Here is a 21,996-nt window from a genome sequence, read left to right as displayed (position 1 = left end):
GGATGGCATGATCCCAATAAAATGCACCGGAATAAGCGAGGGATGGTGAATTCGGAGTCCATAACACGGATAACTGACATCAGCATGATGTGAGGCCAGGTGATGGAGCTGGAAATTCAGCTCTGCTCAGTAATGAAATGTCTTGTTCTCACTCCCAACACTTTTTTGAAAGGAATTGCCATGACTACGAGGAGCTCCTGCTGGTTTTTTTTTACTGCTGCTGTGCTGCCCTCTTCTGGACACTCGGGGAACGACCACACTAGTGTCACTGCCCTAACTCACATGAGGCCTATTAACGACACGTTTTATCATCTGGAAGAAGCTCGTGTGTCAAAGTTTGAATGAATGTGAGAGCAAATAAACACGTGGAAATTGAATGTAAATGATCTTTCGTGTGAGCATATGGACGGTACATCACTGATCTGATGAACCGGTGCGGTCTGATCAGCCACAACATTAAAACCACTGACAGGAGAAGTGGATAACGTTGACCATCTTGTGACAATCCAACGTTCTGCTGGGAAATTTTTGCACGTAGCATTCATGTGGATGTTATTTAGACATGTACCGCACACCTAGACCAGACTATGCACCCCCACCCCATAGCAACGACACTCCTTGATGGCAGGATGCAGCCCGACACAGGTACACACAAAACATGAAAAACAGCACAAGGTGCTGACCTGGCCTCCAAATTCACTAGATCTCAAACTGATCAACTATCTGTGGGATGCACTGGAACAAGCTTGATCCACAGAGGCCCTTCCCCTCAACCCATAGGCCCCCACCAACAACATCCTGTTGCCAGACACCACAGGACACCCTCAGAAGGCCCTTGTCCATTCTCTGATGAGTCACAGCTGTTTTGGAGGCACAAGGGAGACCTTCACAATATTAGGAAGGTGGTCATAATGTTACGCCTGATCGGTGTACGTTTCTCCCTCCCACAATGCCTTACAGCATCCCTCTGAATCATTACACCAAGGAGCTCTCTCCATTTTCACCCCTCCCTCGTCGCTGCCAACATCCACCACCACCTGTTTTCATCCCTCTCCATAATCAGCTTTGTGTAAACTGACAGCATCTGTCTGTTCAGAGGAAAAGAAAAAAAAGAAAAACAGTTGAGGGAATACCGTGCAGTACAGTGAAATATTCCCTGTGACAACACCCTGGGAAACAGGAGGTAACTGCTTGAGGCCATCTCCCAGAAATAATCCTCACAGCGCAAACTGTGCGCACGCAAACTCTCCTGTTCACACTTTCACAGAGCGCTATAACGCACTGACAGTGAATTCCTGCCTCCAGTGCTGGGAACTGAGGCTCTCCTTGCAACCAATGTTCCACTTCTTTTCTCTGCCTCCTCCTGCATTAAGAAATCATCACAGTTTGGCTTTGAAAAGAAAAGAAGAAGGATTTGCCCAACGATCTGCTGCACAAAAGAAGGAAAAGACGGCACACTACACATCCCTGTTCTCCAGAGGGGGACGGGCTGAATGTAAATCACTGCTGTTATCCCTGGCCATGAATATCATCACCACCACCAACACACACACACACACACACTTCTTTCAACTCTGGTGGCTGCTTTCAAAGAACATTATCCTGTCATTCATCAGCGAGGTGTGAATTATTGCCTCCTCAATTAATCACCTCATGTTTTTGAAAGAGAATAACTTAATTAAAGTTAAACATTACCACAATCACAACACCCATGGGGCTATAAACTTACTTTAAAGTCTCTTTTCTCCCTGTTCTGGGTTTCTGGGAGGAGGGTGTGGACCCTGGACGTCATTCCAGGGGAGTTGCAGTGATTGTGGACTTCCCCAAAGTTCACTTTCTGGAGATCAGTCATAGGGGCAATGTAACTTTGGTGTTTGGGAACGTCGCGCACGGCAACAACAGAGCAGAGCCCGTTTTTCTATGTTAGAAATATTTATCTCGAGGCGTGTGTTCAGTATGAATTGCCGGCATGGAGAGATGGACTGGCTGTGGGCAGTTTTCACACTGATTTTAAACTTTCTCCTCACTCACGGGTCGCCCTCCTCTTACGGCTTGTTCCAGGGGTCTGCACACACTGGAGCGGTACACAGACACAGGAATAGGTGAGTAACGTGCTTGTGAAAATACTTTTTGGCTGAACCGTTTAAAACTTTGCTGCCTCTTGAGAGAGTCTGCACAGCAAACCAAACGCGGGCGTTCCTTGCACACTTTGCTCGAAGGTTAAAAACAAAAGAAAGAAAAGTCGTGCGCTTTTGCTGCGCAGCTGCCAATATAAACCCGACGAGTTCCAAACTTCTCCTTGACCGGTTCGACCTCAGATCGGTGAAGGCTTATCCTCTTATGGTCATATGTAGTCACATTCACTGCTGCTTTATCGGCCGGAGACTAAATTTGGCTCGAGTTCACCAGTGTTGTTCACTCGAAGGTGATAAGATCCAGATACGCGCTGGAATGTCACTGATTACAACATCTCATCCACAAGAGACCATGAATGAATTTCTAAATGTTTCCTGGTGAATTAGAAAGAAAAACTATGGGGGGAAAAAACTTGAAACGAAGCTGCGTTTTGGGAAAAGCTCGGTTAGGCATATGGACCTAATTATGATGATTTTATTGCATAATCACCAGTCCAGCTATTTTCTATGGCGTGTGTGCGCGCAATATGCGTGAAACGGAATGGTTAGACTTCTTGGAATATATACGTCTGACTTATCTTCACCTCCCTCCCCAGGAACTGGTGCGCCTATGTGGTGCACAGGAACGTGAGCTGCGCCGTGCAGGGGAGTGCGCAGAGCTTCCAGGAGCCCGTGGTGGCCCCCTGCCCAGCCTACCAGCCCGACTGCCAGCAAGAAGTGACGTGAGCATCCCAGGAGCGAGGAGAAGGGGGTTGAGGGTGCATGTTTAGATGCGTGAGACGGACTGGATGAGAAATGTTTCCTTTAAAGAGAGAGAGAGAGAGAGAGAAAGAGAGATGGAAGCAGAGATATTCACACTGGCTGTTAGACTCAATTGGCAGGACCAGAAAGCACAGCTTAGGAAGCCAACTGAAAAAGGCGAAAGGGCTGCACAGGAAATGAAGCAAGAAGGTCATGAAGACTAGAACTTTCAAACTTTAATTGACCATCCAAGTTGAGGCAAGCGTTACCGTTCATTCTTGGCCTCCTCGGCTCTACTTTCCACCCACAACACATGCGATATCTAAAAATGTGACATTTTCAAGTATATTTAGAGGTCTCTCCAATGTGTGTGAGATTGTTTTTTTTCCAACACCAAACATCCATCCATCCTGTATTCTCTACAGAGTCTTTGATGGCTTTAGCCAACCAGCAGGCCTTGGCTCAGAGTTAGCATACCTCCTGGTCAGGTCGCCAGAAACCTGATTTATTCTTTTGTGTCAGAGCTAGTCCATGCAACTTCCCCCCGGAAATGCAACAACACATTGCAGGGGAACAGCTGGATAGGTCTGAAATGTATTTCCTTGTCTCTTAGCGGCCGGACAAGCACAGAAAATTCTCTGTCTTTTCTTTGCCGGGGTGATTTCAGTAACAACAATTATTCACTCTAAAGTGAGCCACTCTGTTCCAATCGCCATTGTTGAAGTACACAAAGAAAGTCATCACAGCCGGATAGCTGCAGACCTAGCGTAGAACGACGTCAACGCACCAGCGCACAAGTGTAAATGCTAACACTGCACAGGCTACGGCGTAGGCGCTACGTAGATCCATTGAGGGCATACAGCCTCAAGAGCTTGGTCTGATCTCCTGCAGCATAAACCAAGTTGTTTGTTGCAACTTGTCAGGAACTCAGAAAAGACGGAAGACATCCGTGTAGATGGTGTGTAGGGGGTGAGCAAGCGTCTGGACGAGGAAATGCCTTTCAGACCAGTCACAGCTGTTGTGGTCTGAGTTGCCGCAATATGTTGCTAAATTTCTGGGGAGGTGAATTTCAGGCCACGGCGTAGGGCAAGGTGTAGGTCCGACGCAGAAGCATGGATGCAGCTTTTGAACTGGGCTGAGAAGTCATCAGAAGTGTCGTTATCAAATCTAGACAGCCAAATCTCCAACATGTCATGATAAGAGGTTAGTTTCCCGTCTAACAACCCCCCTAACGTGCTCTCCAGTCAGCGCCGGCAGAATCAATCTTAATCTAAATATGTATATTGTTGCATATAGTTTCGTGGTGTTCAAATGTGTTATCACAGACAGATGGTTCACAGTGAGATAGTGTTTGGCCCTCACTATAACACAACTCCCTGTCCTTTCGTAGCTTTAGTAATCATTCCAGAAAAATTTTAAAAACCTCCTTATCGATTCAAACAGAAACCACATCACCAGGAAGGAAGTTCAAGAGCGGCGTCATATCCTCGCCGATGATTAACGTGCCGCTCAACAGTTCTGATTGTGCGTATGATTTATTACCGTGGTTAAAAAAAGCAATGCGTAATCTAAATATTCATAGACATTTCTCAGCACGCCTATTTTTTTTACCTCCCTCTAAGTTGGAAACAATAATAAATCATGTCAAACTACCACACAAATTGATTAGATTCCACATCCAAATCCCAAACTTTTGCGGTAAACAAATCTTTTATGTAAGTGTTTGCTGTAAATAGGGATGTCTGTACCAGTAACTGGTGAGTAACAGCTGCAAATTTTGCACTGGACGATGTTGAAATTTAATATACTTTGCTTTGGTGAATCATTGTTAGTTGCTATCTGTGGTTTAGTTCCGTGCTCCAAACACAAACACATGCACAAGAAGCCTTTGTGCCATGGAAAAGGTCACCAGAGAATATTTCCAAGTTTCTGCATAAAGAAAGAATAGTTGAAGAGGACTGGCTTCGTGTTATCTCATGTCAGGATGAGAGTTATGCACACGTTGTTGATTACAGCCTCGGTGTTCAGTGTCCCACACATTTTAACTTTTCTCTTGGTCGAACTGGAACACTGTTATCATTGATAGTTGGGAAATGTGCAAAGACGATTGTGTCAGACATGGACTTTCCAGATGTTCTTCATGACATGACCTCTGCCTTCAGGGAAATTATGTCATCCATTGTTTCTTTGGGAACTGCTTTTGTTGGCTAAAAAGCTGAAATGTTCATGTACTGAGGAAACGAAATATCCATGTCGGTTTGGTGATACAGGAGTCAACGCTTCCCAGTAAAAACATACATAGTCTTTTTTTTCAAAAAGCAAAGAAGTTCTTGCATAGAAAGCAAAAGCAATGATTCACTTGCATGCAAAGGATCCGGGTTTGATGTTGGAAATAACATCCAGTGTTCCCCCTTTCTGTTTATATATGTTTGAGGCTTTGAAAAATGTCTCTGCTCTTGTTTATTACAGATACCAAACTCGGTTTCGACCCACATACAAGATTGCCTATAAGACAGTCACAGAGTTGGAGTGGAGATGCTGTCCTGGTTACCAAGGTCCCAACTGTAAAGATTTAAAACCAACCCAAGATCGACAAACAGTGCAGGGAACACAGCCTTTCCTCCTACCAAATCCTGGACACACAACCAGACACACACAGAGTAAGAAACTATATTCTGTCCTAACTAAAGTTTCCTTTTATGCCATTTTACAATATAATACCAAATATGTTAACAAAATGTCACTAAAAAGCTAACTCAGAATTTAATATATTTCGTGATTATAGGGACAGAGCGTAGAGAAACGCCACACTATGAGACGAGGAATGGTGGGATGGACAAGGTGCGTCTTCTGGAAAGTGAAGTTCAGCGTCTGTCTCAGACGGTGGTGGATCTCCAGTCTGCTTTAACAGGGTTAACCGCCAACCTCCGCACAGACCTGCAGGATGACACCAAGAAGATGCTGGTGACACTTCTAAACAACATGCGTCCACCAGACAGCTCCACGGCTGCAGACACAGAGGAGAGCCCAGCGGTGCTGGATGGCCATCAGGCCACCAGAGGAGGGATTGCCGGAGAGAAGGCACTGGAAAAAATAGAGGCTCGTTTGGATGATATCAATAATGCACTGAAAAACAAAGAAGAAGCTTTGGATGACTTAAGGGGAATCACAACAAGTCATGAAGGGCAAATACGCGTCCTGATGGATGCCTCTCAGTCTCAGACTCCGCCCATAGCAGAGTTTGATGTCATACAGACCTACATTGATGGCAAATTGGAGAAGCTAAAGAAAGAGCTGGACCAGAACGTGGAGGAACAGATGGCCAAAGTACAGAACTCATGCAATGACAAGATCCAGACGCTGCAGAAGACCTGCGAAGACAGTGATGACCAAGTTTTGACAAAGTTGACCAAGCTGGTGGACGCCAAGGAGGCTGATCTGAGAAAGGAGATCCGAGCACTACGTCTGGACATGGCTGCCGCAGATGGACCCGTACGAACTCAGAGGCAGACGGATCCAGTCAAAGAGGAAGGCGACCACGGTGACCACAAAGACCTGTGGCGTGAGATTGACCGCATCGCAGAGGCGCACCGCATCCTGAACGTGCGCATCGACAACGAACTGGCACACCTGTCTGCACCTGAGGATGTCAGTGATTTTGGGATGTTGATCGAGGAACTGGAGGCGCGTATAAACATTACAGAACAGAATGCAGAGACTCACTGTTTCTACATCGAAGAGAAGCTGACCCGCACAATAGCGGATGAAGTGGAGGCACTTCGGCAGCTTCTGGACGATCGCTTGAACAGCATGGACGACCAGTTCACAAACATGCTGGTGGAAATGAGCAACAACTCTTTAGCGGGGATGTCCGGTGGTTCTGTTGATGCCATTGAAACAAAGGTCAACAACAACAAGATCCTCCTCCAGGGTTTGGATGATAAGGTGAATACTCTTGAAGAGTTGTGCTCCGTGGGATGTTCAGGCTCTGGACAAAGTTCTGCACCTACATCCAACAGTCTAGGACACATTTTGAAGGACCTGACACGTTATAGGAATGACTTGGATGTTCTTCACACAGAAGTCAACACCAACACTGACAAGCTCAAACAACTGGAAGACCTTGTCCAGAGGGAGTCCACTGGAAATGAGAGACATAAGATGACGATGGAAGACTTCCAGAGGGGACTCATTAATCTTCAAAATAATGTGCTTGGTCTGGCTGACGTTGTTACGGGGTTGGGCGACTCCCTGAGCCAAAACAAAAAAGATATACACAACATAAACACAACATGCTGCCACGCAGAGCAGAGCAGCGTGGGACGTCCACACCAACAGGACAACTGGTCTTCACGTGACGCCACCAGCCGTCAGGTAGAGGAGCTGAAGAACAGGCTCGATACGCTCAGTGAACAGGTGTCAACGGGCCTGAATCAGTGTAAGCAGAACACACGGGGTGTTTCTGGTGAAATATCTGCCGTGGACGCGCGCGTCGGCAACCTTGAAAAGGTGTGCGGGAGGTTAGATGGGGTTTCGGCCCACATCAAAGAACTGAAAGATGGGTTGGAGACACACGTCGGAAGCCTGAAGGACTGTGTCTACAGGATGAATGTCACTTGTGGGAAACATGGCGCCGACATCACCGCGCTGCAGAACACCATGCAGAGGTTCCAGACACAGCTGTCTGCGATGGCCAAAGGACCAGGTGAGTTGGTGGTCCGGTTATCTTTGGTAACATCTGGAAAAAAGGCTTTCACTGCAATGCAGCAAGTCAACCAGCAATGCTTGATTATATATGTATTCTTGAAGCTAATTTCTGTAAGAAGATCTCTGGATTTAAAGTGGCAGAATGTGTAGGACAAGGACAGGTTTCGGTATCGGAAGCTTTCTGGTTTTCGTTTGAGTATTGACCAATCATGTTTTTTGACCTCGGACTTGAGGTCCAAGACGTCATCTCTCAAAATCATCAGCTAATGGTAGCCATACAGACTACTGCCACCTGCTGTTAAGAGTTGTTTACTGCATGTGCTAGCTTTGAGGTTGGTTTGGTGCGTCCGTACCTTTAGGTGGCTGGTTAGACTGTGAACAGTGACTTGAACAGGAAGCTTAGGCACAGATATCTGTTTTCTGTTATCCGGATTTCTTCTTGTCACACTGGAAGTCTTGAAACTTTACTCCCAGAGGTGTCAGACGAACCGGGATGGGTTCCCACACGTCAAAAGGCAAAAGCGTTAATAGCTTTTCAGAGTGGCTGAGAAGCTTGGCGTCGTAAAAGCCAAGCGAGTGGCAAACCACAATAATCACTCAAATAGGAGCAACGGTGCATCATTTTCGGAAGTCGTCCCCGGAAGGCATTCAGCGTTGCACTCAGAAGCTCAAAACTCTGCTCGGGTTCTAACCTAGCCGCATGAATGCTGGATTATTTTTATCAAAAATAAATGATCTGACAAGCATTTTGAATGCAACCTATGTGACAACGTCACACCTTAAAGGGGGATTCTGCTGCGGAAATGGTGCTTATGGAAAAGCAGTTTCAGCAAGTTCACTTTCAGGTGAGCTGTGTGGTAGCAAAGGAGTGCGACTGACAACTACAACCCCATCATGAAAAGGGTGCGCTGTTGCAGTCAGAAAAGTACGTGACTGTAGCTGCAATTACGAGTTGACTGGCTGAACGTTCTAGCCGGCTCTGCTTCATTAGTGGATAGAGTTATCATGACATGGTCTCATGACAGTAATTAGATTCAGATTATGGCACAATTTTGACATTTAAAAGTCGAGTCGTTCAGACAACTGCCACATTGCTACAGTCACGCACTTAATTTAGCCTAAAGGGGAAAAAAAAGACTAAATACACACAATCTTTTTTTCAGTTTCCTCCTCAACTTCCAAAATATGAGTTTATCAAGCGTGATTAACATCTGTGTAAACACAAACTTTTCCTGCAGATAATCCTCCATATAATACATGCTGCTTGCTGGGTTTACGCAGAGGCTTGGAGGGAAGGATTGGATCCCGTGAATGGCCACAGGGTATTTCCCAGAGTGGGAGGACACGAGTTCACTGGGCCTCCCGTTCTTGCCTTGAATATGTCATTCAATATGTCCCGGCACCGAGAGAGGCAGGGGCCCACACAGGAGACTTCCTGTGACTTAGATTCATGTTGTCCCAAGAATTCCCCAGTTATTAGATCGGGAAGGAGACAGGTAACCAAGAATCTTGAATTTTTACAGCCCGTCCCGCGCGCCGTGGTGATTTACTTACGCCGTTTCGTCGCTCCCTTATGTAAATGTCAGAACGCCCCGAGCAAACCGCACCATCCTCCCCGATCCCTTTATGAACAAGAGTTCTTCTTTCTGTCACCGTGACATTGCTTTTTCAGCTCATACCACAGACTTCAAACCTCAGTCTCTTGGTACACAGCACACCTCCCCGCCTGCTTTCTTTCTCCTTACACATGCCAGCCCCCAGAGATTCCCGTAGGGTGACCTCAGCCTGATGTGTGGAGTCTGGTCCTCATTAAGGCCCCCTGACTCACTGCTGGAGTCAGTCTTGATGGAGAGGGGAGAAAGCGGGACTCCACACCCAGGACCAGATGCTCCAGCTACACTCAGCTGTGATGTCATGATTGGGGCCCCATCGCCCGGGTGCCTCGTCTTCTTGACACCGTCCTCCCGGAGCTATGGTATGACAGGGAGCCGAGGACGAAAGGAGGGCAGATGGATCAGCGGTGGAGTTGTTGAGAGAGGCAAAGTGTGAGGACATTTTGTAATCCGTCTTTGCGTTTGCCAGACATGGCCTGTTGTTTCCAAACTCTGATATTTGATTTCATTACCTTAAATGGAACATTTGTCCGTACTGTGTTGTGTTGTGTTGTATGATAGCGTCAGAGCCCCCCATCCCCCCATCCCCCCATCCCCCGTCCCTCCACACATTCTCAACGTCGGATAAAGGGTGTCTGTGTGTCTCTAACTTCCCGGAGCAAACATTCACAGTCAATTCACGCCACGATTGGCAGCCAGAGGTGAGAGAAAGGAGCGGGGCACGAAAAAGCTACTCATCGTTCAAGCTTTTTTACTCTAGGATTTGTGGCACTTTCAGTACGCGTCTCTGCGGAGACATAGCCCGATGCCTGATATGTGCCGTTATCGCCTCTCCCTCCTCTCTGATGGCGAGCTTTCTACTCCACCTTCCGGTGTAGTTGTTTGAAATGAGCTCTCGGAGACCATAACCTGGCAAATACCGCACTAAATCAACCGGAACTGCGCGGAGGACTGTGAGAAATGTATATAATAGCCAGCTGTGAGGTGTAGAAATAGAGGGCAAACAGCTAGCTTTGGCTCTGTCCAGATGCGGCCGTCTACCTCGAAAGCTCCGAGACAAATTAACAGCAACATCCTGGAGTGTCCACTTGTTGCCTGGTAACAGGTTCTGGCCGAGATGTAGTTCGGCACATAGCTCCCTGTAAAAGGCTGAATTGTCACTGAAATTACATTTCAAAGCTGGTTTAACAAACACGGTGAACTTTAGAGAAGAAAGGCAGACTTTGTCTTCTGGTTTTTGTTCGGATCTAAGATTGCAAACTTCCTATTTACATCGATCAGCCATAGGAGAAGTAAATACCATTGCCCATTATGTGACAATACAATGTTCTGCTGGGAAACTTTTGGACCTGGCATTCGTGTGGATGTTACTTAGACATGTAGCACCCACCTAGACCAGACCAGGCACCCCCACCCCGTAGCAATGACACTCCTTGGTGGCAGTAGTCATACCCAGCAGAACGGTTTAGGAACAACTCAAAAAACATGAACAGCAGCTGGCCTCCAAATTCACTAGATCCCAAACTGATTTAAGTACCTGTGGGATGATCCACAGAGGCCCCTCCCCGAAACCCACAGGACCCCACTAACAACATCCTGTTGCCAGACACCACAGGACGCCCTCAGAAGGCCCATGTCCATTCTCTGATGAGTCACAACTGCTTTAGAGGCACAAGGGAGACCTGCACAATATTAGGAAGGTGGTCATAATGTTATGCCTGAGTCAGTTAGCTTATTTCTAAAAGTGTCAGAGCTTTCTTTTCAGTGCAGATCTTATTCTCTCCGGCTTGGTGCCTGTATCCTAAATCCCTCAAGACAGGGAGTTGGGCCGCGTGGCTCGAGATCTAGATCTTTCTGTAAGTTTGGACAAGAGAGACACAGTCTAAATAGAGATAAAATATCCAGCTCTGTGGGTGTGGTGGTGGTGCCGGTGGTTGCGAGCCGACGGAAATGTTTCCTCTCCTTGCTGGAGCTCATATTCTCCACGCAGTCATATGACGACCCCGAGGACACTGCGAACAGATGAGGTGTTGTAATAACATAACTGAGAGATTAACTGGAATAGCTTCGCCCTCGCTCAGCGCGACTGCTGAATGGAATTGCGTGACTTTGGTTGTAAAATGCTGGCAGCGGCTCGCCCTCGGCAGCAGCTGCTTCTGCTGCAGAGGTCTGTTTGTTTGTCTCTTGTTGTTTTTCCCTCTCGGTCGGGGGAGCTGTGGTTAAGAATAACTGACTGTATCATTCAAATGTCTTTTGAGACGACACGGGGGATTGCATTATCTTAATGGTTGCAAATGAGCTTAATAGAGGTAATGTAATGTAGGAATATGGAGAGCGCTCCTGCACGCTGTTCCTCATTCACGCGGTGACAAATCAACCTTCTTGTGCTGAATTTTTCTTCCCTTTATTCTCAGTTTGCTTTTTTCCTACTCCTCTTTTTGGAAAGGGTCCCAGTCCATCCCTGTCATTTCCATCGCTCCCTCTCTCTCATATCTCTGAATTTGCTCTCCTTTCACTCCCTCCCCCGTCGCTCTCTCTCCTCCCGTCCAAATTTCTTCTTTCGATTCGTCCTTCCAAGTGCACCAGAGGACTCATCTCCCTCTCCTCCCTCTCCACCCTGTCCTGTAAGCGTCTCATCGACAGACGAGGCCAGTTGTTTCAAAGCAAGGGTAAAATAAAGGCTTTGATTTCACGGATCGATGCTTTGCAATTGATCACTGTATACTGGAGAGACAGGCTGCGAGATTAACTGTCCGCTGTGATGAGGAAATACAAGGGAAAAAGGGAGACATGAAAGGCTTTTTTTTTTATAAGTCAAAGGGTGTTTGTTGTGAAAGAACGGAAAATTTTATTCGACACCACACACGCTGCATGTATTCGGGCACCACCGGAGTTTTTAGGCGTCGACTGCGACCGCTTCCCTGGTGAGCTATCCGAAAGCTGCGAGGTGTGGCGTTTCCATCTCTGGCTTGGGAGCTCATCTGGAAGTCTTCAGAGGAGACCCGTACTCACAATGGGAGTCCCAGAGGTCTGCCATGCGGCGCACAATTTGAACCTCTCGTCATTAATACGGCTGGAAGAACGAAACGGGGCGGGGGGATTAAATCATGTCCATGTGCGTTGCAAGAAAAGGAAAATAAAAAAAAAATGTATGTCAGACGGCGAGTGATGCACATTACTGTAAGCGCCACACCCTTCTCCTCCGTGCCCCTTGACTCCCTTTTCCATCGCACGATCAGCTGCGTTCTGCTGCAATATTCCCCGACGCTTTCACACACTCTTTCCGCTAAAGTCCGTCCATGTTCACCCCTGCGGTGTCTCAATCTGCTGGTGAGCAATAACATCTGGTTGCGGCGACGCTTTCGGTTGCAAGTGTGCAAATGTGCGCGCCTTTCTCAATGTGTGTGTGTGTGTTGTTCTGTTTTGTTTTTTTTTACGACTCTGCGGTCGCACCCCTTAGTGAGACCCAGGCTGAGAGCTCATGGGAAATATGCACTCGGGCAACCGACGTCCTGAAGGAGGCACAGGGAGGAAATGAAGACGAGATTTCAGATTACGGCAGAACAACATGATAGCTGGGTTTAATTTGTTTTTGATTACACATGTGGTGTCTGCGTAGCTTGTGGTACCACTGGCAGTCAGAGGGAAGAATTCAGTTGATGGCTGATGATGTTTTATTTGATAAGAACAGGGTGCTTGATTACTTTCATGATCCAGAGTAAGAGGAGAAGCAGGCAGAGTCTAATTTCATTCAGTTGCTTTCAGGTACTTCAGATTTATTGTAATATATTTGGCTGTGGCAGAACTTCGGTCCCTCGTGAATTCGTATTGACACTAACTACAGATTATTATTTGAGTTACAAGACACTAAAAATTAATTCTTATTCTTCACCTTGGAAATAAATGGTTTAAGTTCTCATCTAGTGGCGGAGACCGTGAGATATGAGTGGGAGAGTATACCTTTAGTGGACTTTTTTGATCTAAACAAACAAATTCAGAGTTAACTGCATTCTTTACACCAATCAGCCACAACATTATGACCACTGACAGGAGAAGTACATAACATTGACCATCTTGTGACAATACAATGTTCTGCTGGGAAACTTTTGGACCTGGCATTTATGTGGATGTTACTTAGACATGTAGCACCCACCTGGACCAGACCAGGCACCCCCACCCCATAGCAGTGACACTCCTTGATGGCAGCAGCCATCCCCAGCAGGATGCAGCCTGACACAGACACACACACAAAAACAGTTTAGGAACGACTAAAAAAAACATGGAAAAAAGCACAAGGTGTTGACCTGGCCTCCAAATTCACTAGATCCCAAACTGATCAAGTATCTGTGGGATGATCCACAGAGGACCCTCCCCTCAACCCATAGGACCCACTAACAACATCCTGTTGCCAGACACCACAGGACACCCTCAGAAGGCCTATGTCCATTCTCTGATGAGTCACAACTGTTTTGGAGGCACAAGGGAGACCTATACAATGTTAGGTCATAATGTTATGCCTGATCGGTGCACGTAGCTGTTTTCTAGCTAGCAGTTGTCTTCTTCCTCGCCTTTTGCTGGCATGTTTCGTTCCGCATCACAGTTATCGATCATAATTCAGCGACATTTTGATCAATCTCTCTTCCATCGTCGTATCGTCTTGGCAGAAGAGACGGATGTTTGTTCAAAGTCTGACCCAAGAAGGCTAATTTTTTTATGTTCACGATCGATACAGATTTTCAACTTAGGGGATCAGACAGCGATGAATTTAGCCTCTCTTTCTTGTCTTGTGCAAACAAACGGTATTTTGGGCGCCCCGATAGAGGCTTCAGGGACGTAGGGAATGTCGGAATGTCAGAGCACCAGTTCGGTCCAGACTGAAATATTTGAGTAAATATTGGATTGCAATGAATCTTCTTTACGCCTGGAAGCTTTTGTTAAGGTTTGTAATCGTGTACAATATTTAGTGTGCTGACTCCGCCTGCTGAATCGTTGTTGTCCTTTGCCGTCGAATCGTAAATGCAGTGCGACACAAATCTGACATCTGGTCGTGAGAGTCGTCCGACATTATTTTGTTATTTGTCCCCGGGACGCTCTCGTAGCGTCTGTGCTCTCACCTCAGAGGCTTAGGTGATGTCTGTGACCTCAGGGGGTCTGGAAAGCAGCCGTGTTGTTTCCACTCAGATCATTCACACTGACCGCCCACTTTGCTTTTATGAGGGGTAATAAATAACAGTACTGGGGAAAAAAAAATAAAAAATACAGCTGGGAGGTGCAGCGAAGGCTTGTTGTCAAAGTCATTAAGGGAACATTTTAAAGAGAAGGAGGAGGTTTGAATGTAATAGAGGAAGCGAAATTTATACCAAAAAGTACATTTTTAAAATCAACTGGATCCAAAGACGTGCTATGACCAGAAATGTTTTATGCTTGATGACGCTGCTTGACCTGCTTTCACTCCCTTTCCTTTCACCTTCCTAGGAGTGGCGCTCAGACCGGAGCGGCCTGCTTCTTTGCCAGACACCGCTGGCAGAACCAGAACCCAAGAAATCCACATCCCTCTCTTCATCCCTGCCATGCCGTCCAGCCCCAGGCAGCCGTACAGCCCCAGCCAACCGGTGCAGCCCAACTTGCACACGATCCGGATCAGCCCGCCAAGCCAGCCCTCCGGTCGCCTGCCCACTCTGCCTCTGGTTCCCGTGCGGCCCGTGGTGGAGACGGGAGAGGCGGGACCTCCGGGGTACATGCGCAGGGTGACGGTACGGAGAGGGTCGGAGGACTCCTTGGGCAAACCTGTCAAAGGGTTTGCATCAGCGCCAGGTGAGAGATGCCAATGGTCGTGATTATGTTTGGTACTACCTTCATTCTGCAGATGAAAAAACTAAGCTGCAAATGTTATTTTTAGGGCACCAGAAATCTGCATTCACACAAGATCACATGGGTTTGCTGCACAAAAACAGATTTACATTGGATCCAAACATTGTATTACTGCTGTTTGTCGTAAATTTAAAAATCCAAAGCAAGACTATTTTGAGTATAGACTATATATAATACTGTTGATGGATGTAGCCACAGGGTTTGAGAAGTGAAGCTAATACAACTTTAAACCTTTATATGAAGATGGACGAACCTGATTAGATTCCTGATGAGTGATTTTGAAGCTCAGCGAGGGCGGGCTCCGTCTGCCGCCATCTTGGCAGTGCCTGACTCCTCCTAAGGCCCGGCTAATTCAAAAAGTAGAGGAGTATAAGCCTTGACATGATTTAAATGAGTGAATGGGGGGACTATCTAAAAACATTCTCCATCATACAGTTGATATGAATGGGAACCAACAGTGTTTTTTGACCCAAAAGTGGTTTGAAGTGCAATACCAATGATGACCACTAGGTACCGTCTCCCATGGACAGTTCAGCTTTAAAATGATCAACCTCTCTAACCTATTATGATGCCATTAGCTAAATTAGCATCTTCCGATCAGTGTGCTCATGGTAGTTCAGGGTACTCATACACATAGACGCCATAACATGCACACGTAGCCTACGCCGGTACGAGTCATTTATACTTGAGTCAGTCTGGCTCGCTCTGTAACAACGCCACCCTAACGTTAGTCAGAGCTCTGTCACTTTTGGCAGTCGGGTTAATCTCTGTTTCTACTTCCTGCTTCACTTTCAACAATGGCGACTGAAACTTTTGCCAAAAATACGAGTCATACAAATGTTTGTTTCTCCAAACCACCACAGTTGACCTCTCCTCGATGTGTTCCATCTTTATGAATCCAAAACAGTCAATTCGTAAAATGCGGAGATAGAGAAGCTACGGCGCTAGGTTCATCCCTAGCACCTCCCTCTTTTGGCTCCAAGTAAATCCAAGATGGCGACAGCCCAATGCTAAAGGCTTAGGGCTTTAAAACTAGCCCATAGATCCAAGCGTGATAGGGTTCATGTTAAAGAAATACACATCCACTTATGTGCACAGCCTAATGTAACAATAAATACAATCTATTGAATATTATATTAATGATATAAAATTATATTTTCCTGAGGTGTTTATTGGAAATATATGGTAACTCATTTTCATTGCCCTTTGACCCAGTGTGTTCAATTTTCAGTAACAAAAAGTACAAATTTATTGCTAACTGTCTTAAACACAAAGTTGTTACTCTTCAATATACTACGCCGCAGATTAAACTGTGAATTAAAGTGTTATGCCAGAGCCTGATGCACAGTCTCCTTGTGTTATGAATGAAACAGCAATGACTGCGATTACAAGACAAGAAGATTTACGACGCCGCCGTCATTCTGGCACCGCGTAGAGCCAAGAGGAGCCAGCATTACCACACGTCTGACACAGTGGATGTATGTTCCTCCCATTTAAGCAGCGCCGACGGTTCACCGTGACGTCAGGCGCGCTCATCAAAACTAATCAGCGGTGACAAAACGTGGCACGGAGCGAGCGCCTTTTTGACACACAGCTCGAGAGTGAGCTTTTGATTATCACATTTGTTTTTTTTGTTTTTTTTTTCGAGGATGCCAAATCAAACGCTGTGGCACTGCGCGCAGGGAGAATAAATTAAATATCACAAAACAAAGGCTTTGTTGTAGCCTTCACAGTCAGAGACCAGCCTACATTAGTTACTGGCAATGTTGGAGAATAAGTCATGTAAATGCCAATTAGTCTGAAATCTTAACACGAGAAACAAACAGAGGCATTCAAAATGTATAATTCATCTCCACACTCTGGAATAGACTATGAGTTTTTGTTTCAAGGTTTCAATTATTTACCACGTTGTTGTGACAGGAGGATTCATTCGGAGGTGAAACAGAGCAACTACCTGCAAATCTTTTTAAATGCTCGGAGGAGACTGTGAACATTTGATTCTGCTTTTACATCTGAAAACTGACCCGAAACAGTTAATCAAAATCAAACCGTCTCCAAAACCCGACAAAAACTGCGCAGCCCGGATTGCAACCACGTTTGTTTTAATTTATACCTTCACCTCGGGGGAAACTCGCCATAAAGTTTTCTAATGGAAAACCAAACAGCTGCAGGAGCGCTGGCTGACCCTCCCCTTCAGATGGAGATAAACCATAATGTGTTTGTCATCTGTTTCTTTTTCGCAGGATACAACCCTCCGCAGCCCGCGTCTTACAGACCTCAGCCGTCGAGCAGCCGCCGAGGTATTGCAGCAGTTCATCATGAAGTTACACTGCGTACATCTGCAAGGCTTTGCCATTCCAGTACACCGGAGTTAAAAAAACAAAAACGGAAAAGCTGTGAATAATTTGCAGCCAGGGAGTGTGAGGGAGTGGGAACTGGATGTGTTTAGTTTAAGGAGCTGTGGGTGGATCGTGGAGGGATTTTCGCTCGCCTGCGGGCACTTGCCAGAAAGTTCTACCCAGAGTAGACAGTCTGAGGTGATGGATAATGAGATAATGACTATATTCACTTAAACCCTGACCAGCAACGCATGCAAACACCTAATAAATTCAGTGTGTTTATTTAAAACGTACACCCAGAGACAAGAATGATACATTTACACCGATCAGCCATAACCTAATATCCTAATATTGTGGCTCCAAAACAGTTGTGACTCATCAGAGAATGGACATGGGCCTTCTGAGGGTGTCCTGTGGTGTCTGGCAACACAGTGTTGTCCTAGGGTCCTGAATCAGGATACAACCCTCCTGAATCAGGACCCTAGGATCCACAGATACACAGATACTTGATCAGTTTGGGATCTAGTGAATTTGGAGGCCAGGTCAACACCTTGTGCTGTTTTTCATGTTTTTTTTTTTTTTTTAGTTGTTCCTAAAGTGTTTTTTTCATTGCTATGGGGTGGGGGTGCCTGGTCTGGTCTGGTCTGGTCTGGTCTACGTGGGTGCTACATGTCTAAGTAACATCCACATGAATGCCAGGTCCAAAAGTTTCCCAGCAGAACACTGAATTGTCACAAGACGGTCAATGTTATTTACTTCTCCTGTCAGTGGTCATAATGTTGTGGCTGATCAGTGTATGACTGTTTTGGCTCTAAGATCTGTAACTACAACAATACCTAATGAGCTAACATATTTTGCACTGTTTGTACCTTGTAGCTCCCGTAGCTAAGGTGCCCTGGAACACCATGTATCAAGCTCCCGCTGACTCTCCAGGTAAAAACGTTTTTGACTAACCACCTCTCTGCCTCTCTCTCGTAATTCTGCAAAGATAAAGAATAAATCAAAAAAAATGTTTTGCATTAGAACCAATGTGAAGACGCTGTAACCGGTCAGACTTGCAGTAATGTGTCTTTGAAAAGAGATGCCGATTGACGTACATACACGTTTCTTGGTCCAGTTTCAGTAGACACCAGCGTCTTCTCAGAGCCCCTCTCCTTCTCCGCTGGCCTCACGCAGCAGCCGTTCTCCGGAGACTTCGGCGTCATTCGCTTTAACAGAGTCCTAGTCAACGACGGTGGACACTACAATCCTAATACAGGTAGAGTAAGAAATGATTTGCTACTGGATCTGTGACGAATAACACAAAGGTGTGAAGTCGTATTATCATCTAAAGCTGCTGGGAGACTCTTGCAGTGATCCGTTTTAGTGTCTTTCAGCTCATTGTTTTGGTTTTACAACCAGGCTCACTCTCAATGCTTTTGTTGTCCGTGCAATTTCCTGTGACATTTTTCTTTTAGTGGAAAAAACGCTTCATGTCCACTACAAGGTTTGAGAAGGGAGGCTAAAACAGGATGGACGAACCTGATTAGATTCCTTAAGAGTGATTTTGAAGCTCAGTGTGGTCGGGCTCCGTCTGCCGCCATCTTGGCAGTGCCCGACTCCTCCTAACTCCTGGATAATTCAAAAAGCATAAGCCTTGATATGGAGGATTTATCCAAAAAATTCCCATCATGCAGTTGTCATGAATGGAAACCAAAACCAGTTTTTGACCCGTAAGGGGGGCCCTGATTACAAACCCAACAGTGGTAGACATGAGATTGATATTACTAATTAAATCCAGACTAAATCTTTGCCTTTCACCTGCAGGGACCTTCACCGTACCACAAGACGGCCGATACCTGATCTCAGGCCTGCTGACCGCAAAGCAGGGCCAGGGCGTCGAGGCCGTGCTGTCCGTGTCCAACCGCAGCGTCCAGAGGCTGAGGAGCTCAGCCGGTCAACGGGGCGGCTCCTGCGGCTGCGGAGAAACCGCGTCCTTCAGCCTGATCCTACCCCTGAGGAAAGGAGACCGCGTGGGTCTGGTGAGGACCGGGGGCCAGCTGGCCACGACGGAGTCCAGGGAGATCCTCTCCACCTTCAGCGCCCTCTTCCTGTACGCGCCGCAGGCCAAACGATAGCTGGAGCTCAGCTGGAGCTCAGCTGGAGCAGCAGACAACGAGGACTAGTTGGTTCCCAGATAGACGGACTGGAGGAAAACGTGATGTTTTCACTGATTTGCTGTGATGCAGATGCCACTGTGTGAAGATGCCCAGTTATGAATTCAATTATGAAGTTACCTTGCAATTTTTTTAGCCACTCACCAAAGATACCTAACTACAAGAAGCAGGATTTGTATCTAATATATTTGATTATCAAGTTTTTGTACTTATTGTGAATGTCTTAATGTACAAGTGTTTGTAAATTAATAATAAAATCCATAAAGCGTCATGTTTATTTCTAGAAACGTCTCCGTGTGGTTAGCTCAGATCGGTCGGTTAGGAAATAAACCGTCATAAATCACCATTAAACATGAGATCACTTCCTCTGCAAAAGAAAGCAGCTGTTGACTAATAACCTAAATGAATAGACGGACGTGGAGAGGAAAAAGAAACACAACAAGTTTTTTTTTATTTTTTTATTAATGTTTTAGACTTGGCCGGCTTCAGAAACTCCTCTGAGAAAGACGAGAAGGCAAGAAAAAAAACAGAAAGGAAAGAAAATCACTTACGTAAAGTGGGTGTGGATGAAAGATAAATTTCCCTTTTCCTCACTCCTGAGACTTTAACTTTCCGAGCTTAAATTATGAGAACTATTTAGCCTTGAGATCAGCTTCTGTTAACCCTTAAAAAGAAGAAAGGGCAGCTTTTAATTCAGTGTTAATAAATAACGGTTCCCTGAATCTCTTTTAAGAAATCTTTGTGATGTTTAGAAACACCAACTGGAATTTGGAACGACTCCACAGATTTCAGCTGGAGTACCCTCAATCATGTACGGCTGCTTAAAAATAAGCAAAAGCGTAAAGGTTATTCCATTTGCCTCCGGTTACTGTTGAACTTTTTGCCTCAGCCTCACACACACAAACACACACATACACACACACACACACACGAGAGGATTCAGTTAGAAACTTTATTTAATACAAATACGACCACAAGCCACATTTTTTTGTTAGCTTCATTAGGCCTTCATCTCTTTTTCTTGTTTTTTTCTTCTTACAATGGATTTTTTGTTCTTTAAACATATTTGAAACCACATTTCTATACAAATCAAACACAGCATACATTTAAGGTACTTCTGTTGGTCAGCAGACACAATCAAATAGCAAGCGTTACATCCAAACGAAACAGTCCCACGTACACTTTTAAGAAGAAATGATACGAACGAAAAAAGAAAACAAAAAAAAAACAAAAAAACAAGGCATCGGAGACGGGAAGGATGTGTCGATCAGCGTGTACACCGGATCATTTTCCAACAGCAGTTGAGCGGGAACAAACATAATATACCACATATCCCAGGATCATACAGGATGAAGTGTGATTCTTTCACACAAGATGTTTTACTTTCATAGAAAGAATGGAATTCCTTTTAGCTAATTAGAAGATAAATCTATTCGAACGAGCAAACAAATCAATAAACACACATTTTAATCATCACAAACGGAGCTACAGAGCAAATGCGGAAACACTTCTGAAGTAATGGCAACTATTAGTGAGTCAGTAGCCGTCATCATAAACTGTGCTATATTTTTTATTTATTTTTTAACGTCGGATGGTTTTTGTTTGCTCCTGCTCGTCTTAGTCTTCACTTGCACATATTATCATGTTACACTTGCCTCGGAGGCACGATGCGCGTCTTTCCTATCATCGCACACATAATGCCGCGGAAAGCGCTTTCAAAAAGCTTCCTGTACGGAGTCAAGTATTTCCTGTTTATCTCCAAACAAGACCCAGTTTGTTTTATCTCCTCCTGTTCTGCAGAGGCACACATGCTCAGACACACGGCGAGGCTGAGGGGTTGCTGAGATACCTCTTTTTCAGGACCCCTCACCCCCTCCGCAATAAACATTATTTCTGTTTTTCAAACGCACTTTTGCTTCGAAAACAACAAAGAAGAACCACCTTATCAATAATTCTAACAACAAGAGGTGAAACTAGAACTCTTCATCCTGCAAGGATTGCATACTCTGGTCTACTGTCTTCTTAGACCGTCAGTGAAGTGCATGTGGGTGAGAGGTGTGCTGAGTTGTAAGTCTGCGTCTCTCGGCGCAGCTTAGGCAAAGTGCGTCGGATGAGTCTTGGTAAAGCCACCGAGGGAACGTAAGCAAGAGGCGCACGATGCTGCAACCTCAACAGCAGCAGCAGCAGCAGCACTCAGTGATTAGCTACGCGCACACACACACGTACTTACATCATCCCTTAGTCTTTTCTAAAACAAAAATCCTTCATTTCCAATCTGCTTTTTTTTTTTTTTGTCTCCACTCTTCTGACTCAAGCTTTTACATTTATACACATTTTTAATACTAAAGCTGCGGATTCTGAGGTCTGCTCCGGAAATGCGCCTTCACGCGTCGTCACCGCCAAAAACGAAGGGATGCAGGTCGCCGTGGGACAC

General features: G+C 45.7%; 2 protein-coding genes across 6 annotated transcripts in view; one reads left to right on the top strand and one right to left on the bottom strand.

Moving 5' to 3' along the window:
- lpin2 (lipin 2) overlaps positions 1-21,996 on the bottom strand; it is an 84,756-nt gene that overhangs the window by 41,525 nt on the left and 21,235 nt on the right. Inside the window, exons 21-22 of one of the 5 annotated variants that reach the window (XR_014699113.1) lie at positions 15,321-15,414; positions 14,855-14,983 (exon numbers count right to left, since the gene is read on the bottom strand). The exons of 2 other annotated variants lie outside the window; for them this stretch is intronic. The gene's annotated coding sequence lies outside the window, so the exon portion shown is untranslated. Of the gene's footprint in view, positions 1-14,854; positions 14,984-15,035; positions 15,057-15,320; positions 15,415-21,996 lie in introns of those variants that run through there. 2 more of the 5 variants (XR_014699114.1, XR_014699112.1) reach the window with 2 other exon arrangements.
- Positions 65-21,968, top strand: emilin2a (elastin microfibril interfacer 2a). Its single transcript, XM_084546423.1, has 9 exons — positions 65-2,102; positions 2,732-2,857; positions 5,346-5,536; positions 5,662-7,581; positions 14,672-15,010; positions 17,311-17,367; positions 18,283-18,339; positions 18,524-18,664; positions 19,213-21,968. The coding sequence occupies exons 1-9, from the start codon at positions 1,921-1,923 to the stop codon at positions 19,521-19,523; spliced, it is 3,324 nt and encodes a 1,107-aa protein (XP_084402549.1). The 5' UTR covers positions 65-1,920; the 3' UTR covers positions 19,524-21,968.

This window comes from Chelon labrosus (assembly GCF_963514085.1).
Source record: "Chelon labrosus genome assembly, chromosome: 6".
Taxonomy (NCBI): Eukaryota; Metazoa; Chordata; class Actinopteri; order Mugiliformes; family Mugilidae; genus Chelon; species Chelon labrosus.
The sequence above is the reverse complement of the archived record's forward strand: the minus strand, read 5'-3'. Positions and strand labels throughout refer to the sequence as shown.